The 15,508-nt window shown below is 48.6% G+C and overlaps 1 protein-coding gene across 1 annotated transcript in view; it reads right to left on the minus strand.

Annotated features, from left to right (window-relative positions):
* LOC107153864 (L-threonine 3-dehydrogenase, mitochondrial-like) overlaps positions 1 to 15,502 on the minus strand; it is a 17,127-nt gene extending 1,625 nt beyond the window's left edge. Inside the window, exons 1-8 of the mRNA XM_015499415.2 lie at positions 15,437 to 15,502; positions 7,195 to 7,400; positions 6,012 to 6,054; positions 4,836 to 4,906; positions 3,643 to 3,792; positions 3,391 to 3,563; positions 2,326 to 2,416; positions 537 to 806 (exon numbers count right to left, since the gene is read on the minus strand). Coding sequence (XP_015354901.1) covers positions 537 to 806; positions 2,326 to 2,416; positions 3,391 to 3,563; positions 3,643 to 3,792; positions 4,836 to 4,906; positions 6,012 to 6,054; positions 7,195 to 7,384 — 988 coding nt within the window. The 5' untranslated portion in view covers positions 7,385 to 7,400; positions 15,437 to 15,502. The remainder of the gene's footprint in view (positions 1 to 536; positions 807 to 2,325; positions 2,417 to 3,390; positions 3,564 to 3,642; positions 3,793 to 4,835; positions 4,907 to 6,011; positions 6,055 to 7,194; positions 7,401 to 15,436) is intronic.
* Positions 15,503 to 15,508: the final 6 nt, after the last annotated feature.

Here is a 15,508-nt window from a genome sequence, read left to right on the forward strand (position 1 = left end):
TTTTTTTTTTTTTTTTTTTTTTTTTTAATTTTGTTTAGAGACAGGGTCTTGCTGAGTTGCTTAGTGCCGCACTAAGTTGCTGAGGCTTTGAACTTGTGATCCTCCTGTCTCAGCCTCCAGAGCCACTGGGATTTCAGGCATGCACCACTGTACCCAGCAAAACCTCACAGTTCTTAAGGGAGGAATCTTATACCCAACGAGGAAAGTTAAATAAAAAAGTGGCGGTTAGAGTATGTGAAAACCCAGGGCTGCTCCCATACTTTCTCAGTTGCTTCCTTTTCCCCTTGTTTTGCATTTAATCTGTAAGATGCTGCTGAGCCATTCCCTTGGAATGGAATCATTTTACCCACTTAGATCATATCTCAAAAATCAAAGCATCTGCTAACCAGCTCAACAGCAGCTAATTCTGTAGCACGCATCTCGGCCCTGGGGTGAGAGCTGCATGCTCCTTGGCCTTCCCTGGCTGACATCCTCAGGACTCATGGTGCACGCCAAAGCTCAGTTTTGACTGTGCTGGTTGGCAGTAGTTGACCCACCTATGGCCTGCCGCATAGGGTCCACGTGGTAGGTGATCTGGAACTCCGGCAGGTGCCTGCGGACCTCCTGGGCCAGCTCCTCAGGGGTGAAGCTCATGGCACTGATGTTGTAGGTCCTCATGGAGAGAGACTCTGCGGGTGCATCCATGACCTCCAGAGTGGCCCTGAGGCAGTCGTTGATGTACATCATCGGAAGCCTGGTGCTGGCCTTCAGGTTGCACTCAAATTTGCCCCTCCTTGTGGCCTCTTGGAAAATATGGACTGCGTAGTCTGAAAGAGAATCCGTCTGTGGGTTTTTCTTATGTCAAAACCATGCAGGAGCCTCTTGGACCAAGGCAGCAGCTCTATAATGTTTTAGTCCCAGAACCTCTTCAGGCTCTTAAAAATGTAGGACTCCCTGAGATTTGACCCATGCAGGCTCTATCAAGATTTACTGTCTGACATAGGTAAATGAAAATTTTTAGAATGTAAACCAGTAAGTTCTAAAATGACAAGAATAACCTATTACATATTGATATGTGTGATATTTTATGGGAAAAAGAACATCATTTTCAAACAAAGAAAGTTTACTGAGAAGAACAATCTGTTGTACATTTTAAGAAACTCTGGAGCTGGGGGCAGTGGCGCACGCCTGTAATCCCACTGGCTCAGGAGGCTCAGGCAGGAGGATTGTGAGTTCAAAACCAGCCTCAGCAAATTAGCGAGGCCCTAAGCAACCTAGCAAGACCCTATCTCTAAATAAAATACAAAAAAGGGCTGGGGTTGTGGCTCAGTGGTTAAGTGCCCCTGAGTTTAATCCCTGGTACAAGGAAGGAAGGAAGGAAGGAAGGAAGGAAGGAAGGAAGGAAGGAAGGAAGGAAAGAAACAAAACTCTCGGGTTTAGCAGGAGACAGCTGAAGCATCTACCAGCTTCCACATTCAGCCTGTTCTGCTGTAGCACACACCTCTGGGAAACTCCATGGTGGCTTGAGCGGGGAAGGAAAGTGGCTAATAATGTCCCTGTACTAGTATGGGTAGTGTTGACCCCTGGATTCCTTGAAAGAATCTCAAGGATGCTCAGAGGCCCCTGAGCCACACTTGAAGAGGCTCCACATGAAGGTAGGAGCTTTTCTAAAGTGACCAAAACCAAAGTCACCTTTAAAGTCCCTCAGGTTTTGTCAAGCAGCTTTTATACTACACCTCAGGACCACTGTATGGGGAGGATCCCCGACATGACGGTTGCTGAATGTCATGCACGCCTGAGTCCAAAATAGCACTACTTAGGCCCTTTTCAAATGTGCAATGTGCAGGGTCCATTCCAGCCAGCTGTTCTCTATTAAGAAACAAGGGCTGGGGCTGGGGATGTGGCTCAAGCGGTAGCGCGCTCGCCTGGCAGGCGTGCGGCCCGGGTTCGATCCTCAGCACCACATACAAACAAAGATGTTGTGTCCGCCGAAAGCTAAAAAATAAATATATATTTAAAAAAAAAAAAAAAAGAAAGAAACAAGGGCTGTATTCAAGGAAGCTGATGGGGGTCTTCTACATGGCGAGTCACACACCTGTCCTCGAGCAGTGTCCTCACCCAGCACTGTGGTGGCAATGCCAAGCTGACTGCCAGCTCCTGCATGTGCCCTGAGCAAGGGCAAGTCGATAGGGTCTGCTGTGCACAAGAGCACACACCTGGGAGAAGGCAAAGAAACTGCAGGTGCTCCTTACACACTAGAGACAGGGCCGTTCACCACCAAGAAGATGCTTCCCGGCAATAAGTGAGCCTATCTTACATATAAAAGAAATCAGAAACCCTTCTTACCAGTTGTTCCTCCCCCAGGCTCTGAGTCAGCAGAAATGATTCCAGGGTACCTCAGGCAGCGGAAATCTAACCCGTACCGGTAATAATAGTACTATGAGAAAGAGACAGCTGACTCAGAAAAGGATCTTTAAATCAGAACACAGCCAAAAAAATTTTTTAAGTTTTTTTCTTTTTCTGAATATCATTCCATACAGCTATATTAAAATATTCCTAAAGAAAATGAAGAGTTTAGAACTTCCTAGAGTCATTCACTCATCTTGAACACTCTTCTGTCTTTATCCCAGAGAATCACCGTCGTGGTGACCCAGCAACTCTGCCAACAACAACCCAGCCTCCAGCAGGGGTCTGCTACCTTTCACTGTCCTGAGCCTGAAGGGTTCATCTGCTCATGCAGCCTGGCAAAGAGCGGAGGGGAAGGCAGAGGCCAGAGCAATGGCCAGACCCAGCAGCCAAAGGATCGGATGTTGACTCGAATTTACTATAGAGGCCAGGCACCTGGTGCATACCTGTGATCCTAGCAGCTCAGAGGCTGAGGTAGGAGGACTGAGAGTGCAAAGCCAGCCTCAGCAACTTAGTGAGGCCCTAAGCAACTCAGTGAGACTATGTCTCTAAATAAAATACATAAAAGGGCTGGAGGATGTGGCTCAGAGGATGAGCACCCCTAGGTTCAATCCCTACCAAAAAAAAGAAAAAAATACTATAGAGATATAAAGACAGAGTAGGGAAAGAAAAAAAAAAGCTTGAGGTTTTCCAGAACACAAAGTCATCACCAATAACTACGGGCACTGGTCGCCTAGAACAATGGTGCTCAGGAACAGGGCTACAGCAAGCAAAAGCTTCGGAGCCACTTACCGTTCAGGAAGTGCCAGGCCACAGGGGGTCCTTAGGTGCCTGCCACTTGGCAAACACAGCAGGGAGGTAAACGTCCCTGGGGGCGGGGCAGGGGAGGGGCAAGCGCCCCAGGACGAAATCAGCAGGTGCTCACTCGGTCACTCCAGGCAGAGTGGGAAAGGAAACTGAAGGAACAGACCCGCCGCAGGGCAGCAGCCTCCCAGGGGTGCTTACCTCTCCCATGAGCTCCATGTGCACCTTGGACACCCCGTAGATGGTCCTGGGCCTCTGGGTGCAGAGCTCAGGGGCTGGGTTTCGGGGAGAAGTAGGTCCAAAAACCGCGATGGTGCTGGGCACAAACAAGCGCAGGTGGTACTCAGTCGCGATGTCCAGGACGTGGTGCAGCCCTGAGGGGCAGGGTCATCAGAACCTCTCTCACCGAGGAGTGAGGAGCGGGAGAGCGGACCAGGCGGGCTGGACACTCACCAGTGATGTTCACTTCTCGTGCCAAGGGCACGTTGGCCTCTCCAGCGGCGCTGAGCAAAGCGCTGTAATGGAACAGCCAGGTGATGCGGTGGTTGACCACGATCTCCCGGAGCTGCTTGTAATCCAGGACATCGGCATAAATGAAGGGGCCTACAGAACACAGGCGAGCAGGTGGGGATCTGAGGAGCCTAGCAGCCCACACACCTGGAGAATCCCGCTGGGATCCGCAGGTAATAATAGCTGGTGCTCCTACAAGGAACTGAGCACCAAGTGTAGTTCACCTTCTCATAGCCTTGGAGGTAGACACATTTAACCAGTGAGGAACCTGAGGCACACAAAAGTTCAGCAGCTGCCAGGGGTCAAACAGAAACAAGTGGAAGAAGTCGGGTCACCACTGGGCATCTGCCACCCCCTCCCTAGGCGTCACTGCTGATGCCAACTCCAGCTCCCTGGTCACCTCATTCTGCTTTCAAGCTGCAGATTTCAAAAGAAATAGAAGAATCCTAAGTCGTCAGTTCTCCATATCTAATTACACAGGAGGCAGAGACGATTCTGCTCAAGGCCAATGGAAGACCACCCCCACCCCCCAGCAGCTTGCTAATCTGCCCAGGACACATAGAAAAAGGCCAACTCTGAACCAGGAAGGACTGACAGACAGGATGGAATGCTTATGAGGCAGTAGACAACTTCACAAGAGGAGCTTGAGTATTTTTGTGTGTGCGTGCCATAGCTTAAGAGCAATTCTACCTTATAACATCCCAATTAATATCTCCAAGTTTTTAAAGTTCTTTTTCCTCATCACAGAACTTGGTCTGTTTGTCTACTCTGAGCCAGTAAGTTATCTAAAAATTCAAAAGACAGGAATCCAAGTTTTTATTCCAAAGATATTACTCTAAATTATATCAAAAGATATTATTTTGAAACATCAAATGATTTAATAGCTGCTGCTATTCAAGTGGTTAAAAGCATTAGAAATATCAAAAAATATCCAAAAAAAAAATCAAAAAAATTCAAGTGGTTAAAAGCATTAGAAATATCAAATACTTTTAAGTGGCACAATGTGTCTCGATAACTTTCTTTGATCCACATACCTGGATAGGGGCTGTCGCGCGCACTGACTCCATGAACCATATCTTTAACCACACTTTGAAAATTAAAGATAAATATAGCAGCAAGGCTTATCGATCACTTACCATGACGTAAGACATAATTGGGGGGTTTCTTTATGTCTGACAAAATCACATTTTCCTCCCCAAATCGTTTCCTAAAGGGAAAATCAAAACACAAGTCAGCAACCTGGAGGATATAACAGCTTCTGCAAAAAAAAAGAAAAAAAATCTTTTAAAATAGAAGCAGCCTCCCTCCTCCTCACCTGGGACACACCCTGCTTCTCTCATGCTCAGGCCCCTTCCCCACCCAGCCTCATCTTCTGTTTCTCTTCTCACCCCACTGTCAGCGCTCTGTCTGTCACCGGGTTCTCCCCAGTATCCCTGTCACTGGACTTCTAAGTCAGAAGCCCAATTCAGGGAAAGTTCCAACGATAGGTCTGGACACTTGTTCCAACAAACAAACAAACAAACAAACACGTGGACTCTGACTGGTGAAGAGCAGGAGAGGACTGGAGTCGGCACAGCTGCAGCAGGAGGACCAGCTCCGTCTTCAGGAGAACCGGCCTGGGCTCCCTTCCCGGGTTATAGACAAAGGAACCAGAACCGAGCCCAGTCAAGCAGTGCTGGTCAGACTGTGGTCCGGCTGATCGTTGTCTCAGGACTGGTTAGAGGGGCTTGTCAGGGTTAGTGGTAAGAGAGTTGCTGCTCCCTAAAGGGTGGTTTTGACTCACCACAAGATGTTTATCAGGTAGACCTCTTGTTCCTACAATCCAAGGTGACTGCCCCAGCAAAGGAGACAGATGCAAAATGGAAACGAGATGCTAAGTTGTAAAAAAACATCTGCAGGCTCAAGTCAATGAGCTAAGTGTTTTTAACCTAAGCCGCCTGTAAGTCCTGCTACATCTCTAGAGGGTCACAGTTTTGTCCCACTCTCTCCAAATCCCACACTGTTCCTTTCCAGTTTCTAAAAATGCTTCCCTCTGACCCCAAACAACTAAAAGCCAAATGATCCATCTGGGACGAGTCCCACTTTGCCTAAGATAGGAGAAAGAGAGCAGAGGGCCAGTGTGAGCAAGAGTCAAGGGCCTCATTGGTCTGTGACATCAGGAGGCAAAGCAAAATGTGATTTAAGCAGCAACATAGGTGCCACATCTTAAAAATGGGAAGGGACAAGAGGAAGGAGGAGATGGTTAAATGGTGCTAGAGATAAACTGTACTTAGGAACTCAGGTTTCAAATATCAAGTCTTTAAGGCTCTTACCTTAAAAGGTTAGCAAGCCCCACTCCCAACTGGCCAAGACCCCCTAGACAAAAAAGAAAAAACAATAGTGAAACTTCAGAAACCTCGTGAGTTCAGGGATTCCCAGAATGTCATGAACAAACCGACTCTTCCTCAGCCTGGGAGGATGAGATGAAGTCCTGGGTTCAGCCGATGCCACTGCTACTGACTGTGCCACACGGCGCGGCACTCAGAACATGGAATGACGGCCACCCAGCCAGGACAGAGGCCAAGGCAGACACAGATGCCCCAGCCAAGGGGGTGTCTCAGCAGAGGAGAGGGGGAGGAGGAGCCAAAGCTCCTGTGCTTCAAGTACCAAGGACATTCACCACCAGCCTTGGCACACCTTCTGGTGGGATCTGAATCCCACTTCTATTCTCACTGAGCTGGGCTAGGAAGGGCAAGGGGGGTGGGCAGCAAGAAGTCCTTTGAGAAGAGGGCAGACAAAAAAACACTCAGTGGGGAGCCACCAGGAAAGTAAAAACTGGATGGCATCAGTTTCCTAATTTGCAGACTTAACAAAGGCATGGATAATACGGCATCAGGAATCCCACTAGAATGCATCATTATAACGCACCAATAGAAAAATGTAGAGGGGGAAAAAGCCATGGTTAGGAACAGGAAAGCCAGGGAGCTGGGAGCACATCTGGAGACACCCAAGCAGCAGTTGGACAGAACAGAGGGATTTCCCGCCAGCTCCTATTACTATGGCCCTCAAACCCTGGACATGCTTCATGAGGGAGGTGGCAGAGAGTGAGAAAACCACACACACACACACACACACACACACACCCTGTGAGGAAAGTGGGAGGACAGTGATGCAGAGCCAATGGAAGAAACCTGGCAGAGGAGGAGGAAATATCAATGTCAATCAAATGAGAGCGGGGCTTGGGCCAGGGGCAGCACGAAGTCTACAGTGAGAAGGTGCAGGATCAGGGCTGGCATATTCAAGGTAGGGCATCTGGTGACAGTGAGGTCAACGGCAATGAGGTCCCAGGACAGATGCTAACTTACCTGCTGCAGCGCCTTGTTTCCCAAGGCCCCGGGCCTGGTGACACGATAGCACATCACATGTTCCAAAACCAAAGGCAGCTACGCAGAGCAGCACCAAGAAGGTGAGATTCAAGCCAAGACAGGGAGAAGAGGAAGAGGGAGAAAATCCAACCTGTAATCAGGATCCGCGGAGGGTCTGCTTCAGAGGAGGTGGCAGAGTGGAAGCTGGCATTCTCTGGGATCTGCGAAGAGGAGTTGCCCAGACATCGGACTGGCAGGACAGACATCCAGCAGCTGCAGAGGGGCCTCTGCACTGCTCCACGGGCCACAGCCACGTGCCTCAGCATTCTGATGATCTGCATTTGCTTTTCAAATGTGCTGCAGGAAAAGGGAGCAGAGTCCACTAGGTAACCTTTCCTTCTTCCAGCCCCTGGAAATGAGATCCTTAACTGAAATTAACAATATGATCCTCAGCTAATGAGCACAGCCCTGATTGGGGATTCAGGATTGGCATGAAGAGACTGCTGAGCTGGCCACAGGAAGCCAGTCCAGGGCCTGCTGTGAGTCAGGCCCCTGCGATAAAGGCATGAAAGGTTGCTCACACAAAGGCCAGATTCCGAATCGACCTCACAGTGCTGACAACAGGTCCTACTGCAGAGAGCCACCAGCACTGAGAAGAGCCACAGTTTATCTTCAGCCTGTCCCCGCACCATCTGAGGCGACAAACAGGCCCCAGACTAAATAAGGGTGCCCTGCTAATCTGGTACTAACACTTGGACATTATCTTTAAAATAAACCAGATGAGAAAAGCAGATGGTGAAGAGAAAAAGGTCCCCGCAACCTCGAGTAAGCTGTGAGCAGTTTTTGTTTTACTGCCATCTCTGTAGAAAGGGTCCCTTACAAAAAGTCATTTCTCATTGCTGCTAAAATCACTAGCATGTATCTGATTCAGTCCAGCTCTACCCACAAAATCAATCCTGGCCTTGAGAGGTCTGGGTGGTGCCAAGAGGTGTGGCTTGAGACATCGCTCCTCTTTCCCATCCTGACTGGTACACCCAGGAGGCACACCAGGGTCAACCAGAGCCACGGCTTGCCTGCAGGTTCTGACACGACTCCCCACACTCCCTAAAGGCAAATGGGTGACATGCTGGCATGTGGACCTGCAACCTCCACCTCTGTTCTGCCATCAGCTGTCCCCTCGCCAGGAGGGTGAAGTCCTTGCAGCCAACTCTGGTGTCCCACCCCTCACAAAGTGGTAACTGGGTTAAGATTCCAACCATCTTCTATTTTGCATTATGGAGGGAAAAGAGTAGACCACATCTACTTTATTTCTAGTGTGATCCTTGAGTGTCTCAGTGGCAGAGGATTTCTGGCAGTCTAACCCAGAGCCAGGTTCTAGTGAGGGAAAACAAAAGAAGACTAGCTTCCAGGGAGCGCTTTCACACCCCAGGTGAGCCCCCCCGGGGGGGGGGTGTTCTTTAGCACACAGTCTTACTAAAAGCTCGTCCTCTGTCCCCCCATGCCAATCCAATAAATGAGGACAGTTTTGAGAAAAAAGAAAAAAGTTTCATTGCTTTGCTAACAAAGGAGAAACACAGAGGACTCCAGTCCAGGGGCTGTGGTCCTGACCCCCAGGGGGAACTGGGCTTTCAAAGAGGTGATTCGAAGGCACTGCATTCCAGACTTCAGAGTGGGCTGGTTCTTAGATCTCTGGTGCCACCCTGGAAGTCTGAATGCCTTCATTCCCATGGTGTGTGAGCTCAAGGACAGGGGACTGGAATGAGAAGAAGGGCACTCTCATTTCCCCCTGGGTGGTGGGGGGGGAGAAGAGAAGGGGGTAAAACAAGGGGAAAATAAGCCACAGCAGCAAAGCATGAAATGGATAAAAGCATGAAAATGTTACAATGGAAAAAGGTGCTTGGAATCCCAGGGGCTTCTGCTGGGTCCTCAGCTCTACCCAGGGCCCAAGGTCCTTCACCCAGGTCAACTCCTAAATGAGCCACACAAGTACCTTCCAGCTGTGGGCACATCCCTAGCTTTACTTTACATTCGAAGCCTGGTGTCAAGGACCAGCTGTGTGACAGGAAAGACCAAGACTCTCTCAAACACCCTCAGAGGCCCACTGTGGGAAATCTTCCCTGCAGCCATTGCTGGCACCTGAGACCAGGCAAGAACTCTGAGCCTAGAGGGACTCATTTCAGCAAGTTGAAAGGGAGACTGAGGAAGCCCAGAGATGACTGGATTTCCCAGAACATTTGAAACTCAAGGACAATTTCCAACTCCCCAAAGCAAAATAATGAATGGCCACGGTCCAAAGGTTTTCTCATTATGTTTGTTTTTGTTTTGTTTCAGTTCAAAAGACTAGAGTCGAGGAAAAGCAAACCTGAGATACCAAATAGGTACCTCTCTGTTAGTCTTCCATTCCCCACAGGGAGAAGTGTGAGCCCCTCCCACCCCAGAAGCTCTTAGCACTATCCCCTTTACCCTCAGAGCCCACCTGCCCCCCAGCACCCAGGTCTCACCACAGCTGCGCGTGGCTCATTGCAGGGTTCCTTTCACAACCTCCACCTGTACACGGCAGGGCTTTTCCAAGTCCAGATTGTTATCTTGCTATAGACACACTGAATTTAAGTCACATGCCAGATAAAGAAGTTCCAGTCAACAATGGGTCACCCACACGCGATGGTTCAGAAGCCAATAGTGACATTGCAGTCATCTTTATGTAAGTGAACTGGATATATCATGTCCCCACAGCAACAAAATCACCTAACTTCGCGTTTCCCACGACGGGTCCCCCTTCCTCAGCAGTGCATGGTGCTCTTCAGGTAGCAGCTCACGTTCTTTAGTCCTTCACACTCTCAAAAATCAGAGACTTGTGTGGGTTAATCTATCAATATTTACCTTGACAGAAATCAAGACCAAAAAATGCTGCCGGGTGCGGGGTTGCACGCCTGTGATCCTGGCAGCTTGGGAGGCTGAGGCGGGAGGTTGGTGAGTTCAAAGTCACCCTCAGCAACAGTGAGGCAGTAAGCCACTCAGTGAGACCCTGTCTCTAAATAAGATACAAAATTGGGCTGGAGATGTGGCTCAGTGGCCAAGTGCCCCTGAGTTCAAGCCCCAGTACCCACCCTCCCAAAAAAGCTTAACTTTTTATTGATTCATTTAAAAATAAATGTTAACATACACATTTTTATGAAAATGTATTTTCCAAAGCAAAAAACATTTAGGACCCAGAATGTCATTGGTCCATTCCTCTCGCTGACGTCTGTCTTAACAGAGAACAGCTGCTTTCCCATCTCTGTGCTTTGATTGAAGCCCGTAGAGAAAATAGAACACCACAAAGTAGTGGGCAAGGGCCTAATGTTTTCTCGGCCTTTGCAGATAATTCTGGACATTCATCATATCTTCCAAACCAATGTCAACATGCTTCTCTATACCAGAAAGTCACACTGGCTGGTGTCGCCACTGATCCCAATGGGAAATTCCTACGAAGTGGGAAGCTGTCAAGCTCACAAGGTGAGTTGGCAGCAAACACTTCAGCCATCTCCTTGCAGTGACTGGCTCACTTAGTTCCTTCTTAGAATCTATCTGCCAATTACCCAGGTATAGAGAACCATGTTTGCCATTCACCTTTCAAGCAAAAATGGCATCTATGAAGAAGAGTGGCCAGTTCAGCTCTCACATCAATCCCATGAACACATCACGCCAGGCATCTGTCACACTTGGATGGCAACAGAAGAGCTTTATAGGCACTTGCATTCACCACCCGGCACACCAAATAGACACGCGGTCAGAATCAACACTTAATGAAATTATGTGTTCTTGATGAAACCATACACAGGATTAAGGTAAAGCTGGTAATGAAGGTGACACTTTGGGGTGCTGGGGACCAAATCAGGACCTTGTGCATCCTAAGCACATGCTTTGCCACTGAGCTACACCAAAGAAGTGTTTCTGTCATGAATGCAAATTCCTCCATTTGCAAGGCAAAAAACACACCTCTCCCATCTGTCACACCACCAACACCATCAGCGTTCATGTTTACAGCTAGATCTTGGTACTTTAACACAGGGAAGCAGTGGGGTGGTGATTTCTTTTAGTGCCTTTTCCTCCAATCAGGCTTTTTGTGAGTTTTCCCAGCCAATACAACTTAACAATCTATGCTGTTTGATACTTCAATAGCTTATTTTCTGGTCTGAAAAGCTGGAATGGATAATTTGGGGCTTCACAGCGCTCACCCACCTACAGTTAAGCCATTCAAGTCCTTTTTCTTTAGAGGTCTCTGAATGGGTCTCAAAATGATGCTACCAGCTCCGCAATTCCATTTGGAAGGTAAACTAGAGGTAAAGCAAAGAGTATTTCCATCGCTTCTCATTTAGCTTTGCCCATTTCTTGGGGTAAATTTCTCCCTTCCATGAGTCAGGGAACTTACCGATTTGTCCATTTCATTTGTTTGCACTTTTAGGGACACAGATGGTACAGGTGTGAATTGAAAACATTCAGTTCCTCTTGTACACCAATAGTCTATTATTCTTAAGTATAAAATGTATACATTCATATCCTTGTTTCAAAATAAATTATCATTAAATTCAGAAATAATTTGATACCATTTAAAAATTTAGAAAATCTTCAAACCAAGACTACGAAAGTATGTATTTTTTGTTGTTTTCTTCCATGTAGATACAGGAAAACTCTGGGACTTGAAGTCACAGAGATAGGAGTAGATATTGGTGATGACAGCTAATAAACACAGCAGAAACGCTAAGCACAAACTATGTTCATCTCTGAAAACACATATTGGTAACCCCAAAGCTGCCACCTTAGAAGCGTCTAGAAACACAAGAGTACACAAGCACACATGTTGTTAGCCATTGAGCAAAAATTCAAGTCACATAGCCTCTGGGAAACTCCACCATATACTTCTGAGAAAGGATGAAAACGTCAAGTCTTTCTAAGGTCTTAATATTAAATAAAATTCAAAAATAGTTCTAAAATAGTTTTAACCTCATATCAACCCTAAAAAAGTTCATGGGGATTCTCAGTGTTCCCCAGATTATACTTTGAGAACATCTATGATTAAGTAAAACTTGTTTTTCCAGCTAGTAGTTAAATTTATAGAGAGAAACCATCAAAGAAAATTCTTAATCCCTCCCTCTGAAAGATCAGATGACAGGCTGCAGCCTGTCCCTCCTGAGAACTTGTTTGCACAGGATGAAGGCCAACAGACTCTCCCTCAAGTTAATGGGGCAACTTCTCAGGCCTCTCTGGGGTCCATTCTTCTGCTTCCTCCATCTCCAGCAAGCACCAGGGCAGGACCCCGAGACAGCCCTGCCATCAGAGAGGCAGTGATGGATACAGCTGCGGGCTCAGCTGGCTCCGGGGATGATTTGCACCTGGGCACTAGGGGCTCTAATATAGACGGGCTTCCTAGAGAAACAGGCCATGTTGGCTTTAGCTGTGAGCACTGCTGTGGTCCCCAACAGCAACTGATGGGTGTTAGTTCTAAACACCGTGTCTAAGCAGCAGCAGGAAACATCAGACTTGGTCTATATTACAAATAATCAAAAGGTCCCCGTTCTGGCAAAAAAAAAAAAAAAATTACTTGGGTTTTTTTTCCCCCCTGAGAGACTGAATTCCATGATTGTTTTGGAGATAGATCATTATGGTCCAGGAATATTCAAGTTCTCTTTGAAATAGGTCCTTCTCCTGAGGATGCATCTTCAGTTTTCCTCCATATTCTCACTAATAGGAAATAATCTCAAAACTCTGAGCTCTAATCATTCTTAGTCATGGAGACCAAATAGAGCTGTATGAGTAATGCCTGCAGCACTTCAAGTATGACAATAAAAGGTGCCCCCTCCAATGCATGAAGATGTGGTCCGCATACAGTGTGGAGTCTTATCCAGCCTTTAGAAGAAGGCGACCCCGACTGTGCAGCCCAGAGAAGGCTTGTGGCCATGATGCTGAAAGAGATGAGCTGTCACTAAAGGGCAAGGGCCCACCTGCCTGGGTTAGAGAAGTCAGACATCATAGACACCACGTATCAAGGTGTCTGCAGAGCCTAAGGGAGGAAGGACAGGAAATCAGCGTTTTATGAGTTCAAAATTTCAGTACTGTCAGATGAAGGAGCTGCAGGACAGGGTCAGCACTCTTGACACGACTGTCCATGTGCTCAAAGACTCTCCTGGGATTGCAACCACAGTGAAAAACAAATTTAAAAACAATCCAGCCTCAGGGCTGGGTTGTGGCTCAGCGGTAGAGGGCTCGCTGGTGCGAGGCCCAGGGTTCGATCCTTAGCACCACATAAATGAAATAAAGATTTTGTGTCCAACTACGACTAAAAAATAAATATTAAAAAAAAAAAAACCACGATCCAGCCTCAAGAAGTGGTCTGGATATACATATAATACTGAGTGTCACCAACCATCTGTGGGCTGTGTGTGGACTATGTTGCACATAGTAGCCTCCTGAGGGGATAGGTCTGGCACTGGGCACTCCCAGAGGCACTCCCCCCAGGGACTGACCCCTGATGCGGGTGAACTTCCCTCTCAAGCTCTAAGATCCCACACAGCACCCGAGATGGGTGTGACCTGCCTGTCAATCAACTTGTAAGACATCACAAAGCAAGACTCTGTCCTTGAAACCTTATCCCTGCCTTTGATGTACCCCCTTAAATAAACCACCAGAGACATTTTGTCTTTGATTGTTTAAGAACCCGTGTGGACTGGATCTATCAGGGAATTTGCTTTTGTAAATATATTTCTGAGTGTTTATGTTTTATTATTTGTTAATTATTTGAAATATTGAGATTTAGGGTGACTATTTAGGGTGGCTTGGATTCCTCTGGGCAGAAGAATCCCCCAATGAGACACTGGCCGTCTTATACTGGAAAACTGAGGAGCTTTAAAAAAAATGGGCTCACCAGAGATCAGGGCTCACCAGAGATCCAGGCTCCCCGGAGACACAGCAGACACCTGTCCTCTCCAAATCCAGGGCTCTTGCCCCGGTCCATTCCGGTCCCCGTGGTTCTCTCCCCTCACTCTGCAAGCCTACTAAACCTGCTCTCCACCGCCTTCATCTTTCCTTGCAGGCTCTGTGGCCTCCAGGAGGGTTTGCTTCCTCTCTGCCTCCATTATCTGCTCCCCAAAGTGATGGCTCCCTGCTCTGCGCTCTTGAAACCACTCTTAGGAAGGTCAGCCTTGCTCACCTCCAACCCAGACTGTGACCACTACCACCTTCTTTTCCTCGGGGTTCTCCCACCTGTGTGTTCCTCTGATTCAGCTTTATGGAGCTGTAACCATCACCTGGCACATTTGCGAGCCAGTCTCGTCTTTAAGCCCTTAAATCAAGGTATCCTCTTAATCATAATGACCCAAGTGAAAAATCAGGCACTTCCTATCTGTGGAGAGGTTTTAACCCTCACAGCCAACCCTGAAACTGGGGTCTTTTCCCATTTTTCAGGATCAAGTGACCGGTTCAAGATCAGGTAGGTATTAACTACCAAGGGCAAATGGCAGGTCAGCTGAATCTAAACCCTCTTTCCATTCCTCCTCAAGAGAAGAGATACCATCAGGTACTTAAGAGAACAAAGAAGGAAACTCCCCAGTTCGCCTGGGGGGAGGGGGGCAGGTCGTCTTCACCCCTCCGCAGGAGAGCAGGGGCCAGCCTGGGTTCAAGACCAGTCGCCACCACTGCCCTGCTGCATGGGCCTGGATCCATGCCCCTGCCCAAACTCTTGTCCTCAGAAAGCGGGCAACAATAGTACCACCACGTGGAGAGTATCTAACACGAGCAGTCAACTTATGAAAAGCAAAAGGCTTTGTCAACGTCAGTTTCCACCCGAGTTAGCTTTTCCTTCTTAGTCTGAGTCTGGGCTTCACGTGGTGATGGAGGAAAGCCAGGACGCCCCGGGAAAACCTCCGGAAGCTCTTGGAGCTGGAGGGTCTCAGAGGGAGGTGCTGGCTCTACGGAGCGCGGGTCGCCATCCTCGCGTCCACCCCCGCCGGGGAAGGAGAAAGAGCACGGGGGCCAGCGGCAGCCGGGGACGCGAGGACCTCAGCCTGCCCCCTGTGGAAGGCTGGGGACCCACCCTCCCGGAGATGGCTTTCCGAAAGACTGGGCGAAACAGTTTGGTGGAACAGACATGCCCGCTCCTTTCCCCTGGCGGATGAACTGTTCCAAAAAGTGGAAGGAGCAGGTGGTGCGGCCTCCCCACCCCGCGCCAGCGCCCACCTCTCAGCCCCCAGCCCGGTCCCCGCGCGCGCTTGCGGGAGCGCAGAGAAGGCGGCGCGCAGCTGGCGGCCAGTTCCACCGACCCCGGCCAGCCCGGGCCAGGGGGCTCCGCGGTCTGCGAGAAGACTCACTCCCCGGGACGGCCGCCGCAGGGGACACGTAGGGCCACCTCTTGCACTGACCTGCCGACGCAGCCACCAAAGATGCTGCAAACGCTGCAACCCGACGGAGCAGCACGTGCGCGATCCAAGCAC

The sequence above is a fragment of the Marmota marmota genome, unplaced genomic scaffold, assembly GCF_001458135.2.
Source record: "Marmota marmota marmota unplaced genomic scaffold, marMar, whole genome shotgun sequence".
NCBI classification, from domain to species: domain Eukaryota; kingdom Metazoa; phylum Chordata; class Mammalia; order Rodentia; family Sciuridae; genus Marmota; species Marmota marmota.